This window comes from Anneissia japonica, unplaced genomic scaffold (genome assembly GCF_011630105.1).
Source record: "Anneissia japonica isolate Jap-2015-1 unplaced genomic scaffold, ASM1163010v1 scaffold6098_len3034_cov157, whole genome shotgun sequence".
Classification (NCBI taxonomy): domain Eukaryota; kingdom Metazoa; phylum Echinodermata; class Crinoidea; order Comatulida; family Comatulidae; genus Anneissia; species Anneissia japonica.
The window spans coordinates 1-3,034 of record NW_022754261.1 but is presented as its reverse complement, the minus strand read 5'-3'; the positions used below and the strand labels follow the sequence as shown (position 1 = coordinate 3,034).

General features: G+C 32.9%; 1 protein-coding gene across 1 annotated transcript; it reads right to left on the bottom strand.

Moving 5' to 3' along the window:
* Positions 1-76: 76 nt before the first annotated feature.
* On the bottom strand, positions 77-1,963 carry LOC117123155 (actin-binding protein IPP-like; the record flags this gene model as incomplete). Its single annotated transcript, XM_033269005.1, is given in 2 exon segments — positions 77-1,093; positions 1,646-1,963. Coding segments are annotated over 2 exon segments (1,315 nt in total), but the record flags the coding sequence as incomplete, so codon positions are not given.
* Positions 1,964-3,034: the final 1,071 nt, after the last annotated feature.

The window sequence follows — 3,034 nt, the reverse complement described above, 5'->3', positions numbered from 1 at the left end:
AAATAGTTAATACGAACAATTGAACTATGTGATATATAATTTTTAAATACAAAAACAAAGTGCACTATATATCTACCTTCACTTTCAACCAATCCAAACGAGGTTCGTGGTGACAGCATCTTGCCAACTTCTACCCACTGTTGCCTCTCAGGAGAGTAACACTCAATAGTTTGTCCAATTTCAGTCCCTATACATCCACCAAACACATAAATTGCACCATTAAATATGCATGAGCAGTGCCCACTGCGCGGAACTGTCATTTCCTCTTTCATAACCCAATGCCCTTCCAACGGATCAAATGCTTCCACACTGTCAAACAACAGCAAATCATCTTCACCACCAATGGCATAAATAACTCCATCCAGTGTTTCTATTGTGTGTGAACTACGTCCCTGATTTAGCTTTGGCATAGACGTCCAAATATGGTTAAAAGAATCAAGACGATCAACGTTATCCAGCGTCTGATTATTACTCCAGCAACCACCTGGTTCACGGTTATAACCACCAATCACATACAGGTATTTTCGAGCATTCAATCTTGGTTTCATTTTTAAGTTAGACGGTCGAATTGATGACTTTTTCAACTTGGATTTTCTTTTAGGATTGTATTCGGCTAACAATGCTCCTAAAGCTATGTTTACACTGAGGTTGTTACATTGTTTTTCAATGCATTCAAATAAATCGTCACTTGGAATAATAGGAAACCGTACAGGCTCCAAGATTTGAACCAGATACTTTTTCCTCTGCGTCACATCATGTAGAATCCATTTCAAGACCGCTTTGAATACTTGCAGTTCACTTTCAATTCGTAGATTCTCGCTGCTCAGCAATGCAAGAAGTTCACCGCAATCAAGTTCAAGGAACTCATCATGCTGGATGACTTGCAGGAAATGCATGTGCGTGTAAATTTCACATGCTGCGGACAATTCCATGCACGATAGTGCAGATGCAAATTTATGAATACCAAGACAGTTGGAGGGATGAAGCTGTGACCGCAAGAAATTGCAGCAGGCCTGGATGATTTGTGGGATCTGCAGCATATCGGCCGCTGACAACAGGTCTTGTACGTTTTCGGAAGTAATATCAATTTCACCTAGAAGAGAATATTTTGAGTGAAAAATGTATGCATTTTGAAATTAATAGTCACATATTTAGAGAATATGAATCACAATGACGAGTCTTACTTTTTGGAGTATGTTTTATATTAAGTTATCGAAAACTTATCAGTGGACCTACTGGTTTTGAAAGAATAAAATGTGAAAGAATTGTAAATTACAATTGTTTTCCCCTATGAATTAAAACGTTCTATTAAAAAATACATAAACTAAATTTGTAGTCGATTCTTTCAATCTAAAGTTCAAATTAATAATTCCCCATTACTGTAGCTATCTGTGATGAATAAGTTAATACATTTTCACTGATAATGAAGCTGATGTTTCCAAAACCCTTGACAAACTTGACAAATATTCATGTAAATATTCATACGAATCAACAGACATTTACTCTTTAACACAAAATTTATTGACAAAAATGATCGCCGTTTCGGATCCATCATGGAACCATTTTCAATATCAAATGATTTAAAAAACTTTGAACAGAAACACCAATGAGGTGACAGGAAGTACTTAATAAAATATTCACATACCTGTATAAATAAATTCTAGAAGATTGTTGAATATACCAGCATCAATTCCATGAAGCTCTACTTGTTTTGAAAATGACTCCGATAACCCACCACAGAACATCAGCTTGAAGTATTCGCTGCACGCTGACAAGATGACACAATGTGCAGTGAACATTTTGCTGCCAACCATGATAGTTGCATCACAAAAAGCCTTCTCAGATCGCAACGAGTACAGGTGTTTCAAGAGATCCTGGGCATGACCGACTGCGCTGTAGCTCAGGCACTGGTTAGGCTGAGGCGAGTTGCAATTTAGCTGCATTGTACTTGAGTTCAGGAGCTCTACTACGAAAAGAAATACAATGTGTAAATTATTTTTCAAGTAGAGTAGGAATTGAGTCACTGAATTCGATCCAACTCGGCCACAGTCAACTCGGCCACAAGTTAACTCGGCCACAAGTCAACTCGGCCACAAGTTAACTCGGCCACAAGTCAACTCGGCCACAAAAAGTTTGGCTACAGTCAACTCGGCCACAAGTCAACTCGGCTACAAGTCATCTCGTCCACAAATCAACTCGGCCACAAGTCAACTCGGGCACAAGTCATTTACTGGTACTACATTGTACTAATTGTTATTATTATTGCTGTTGTCATTGTTGTTATTATTATTGTTGTTTTTATTACCGTTAGTTTTAATATTAATTATTAGTCTTAGCATTAACAATATATATTATTCAAATTTTTGCTAATATTATTATTATTATTACATATATATATATAGTACATATATTTATAGTGCCATATAAATAATAAATAATTTTCGATTTTTTATTATTATTCATATTATTATTATTATTATTTATTAGTCTTAGTATTAAAATTTTAATAATAGTAATTTAAAAAGTTGTTGTTATTGGCATTTTATTAGTATTTTTCTCATATTATTATTATTATTAATATTATTGTTGTTGTTGTCACCTTTATTATCGATATTATTACCCTATTATTACTAAGTAGGCCTAGTATTATAAGTATTATTATTATTATTATTATTACTAATTAGCATTACTATTATTATAAAAATAAACATTATCTTTAAGTTATTATTGTATTATTGCTATTATCACCTTCAATATCGTTATTATCACTAATTAGTTATTAAAATTGATATTTAAATATTGTTATTATTACCATACTAGTATTATTACTATTTGTTAAATACTATTAATGTTGTTGTTGTTATTATCACATTTATTATCGTCATAATGACTAATTAGTATATTATTAATGTAAATATTACTAATTTATTGTCGTTATTGTTGTTTAATATTATTGTTGAAGTAGAATGCTGTGAGTAAACAGAAGACGAACACATTAATAAATAACTCTTTTTAATTCATAGGCAATAGCATT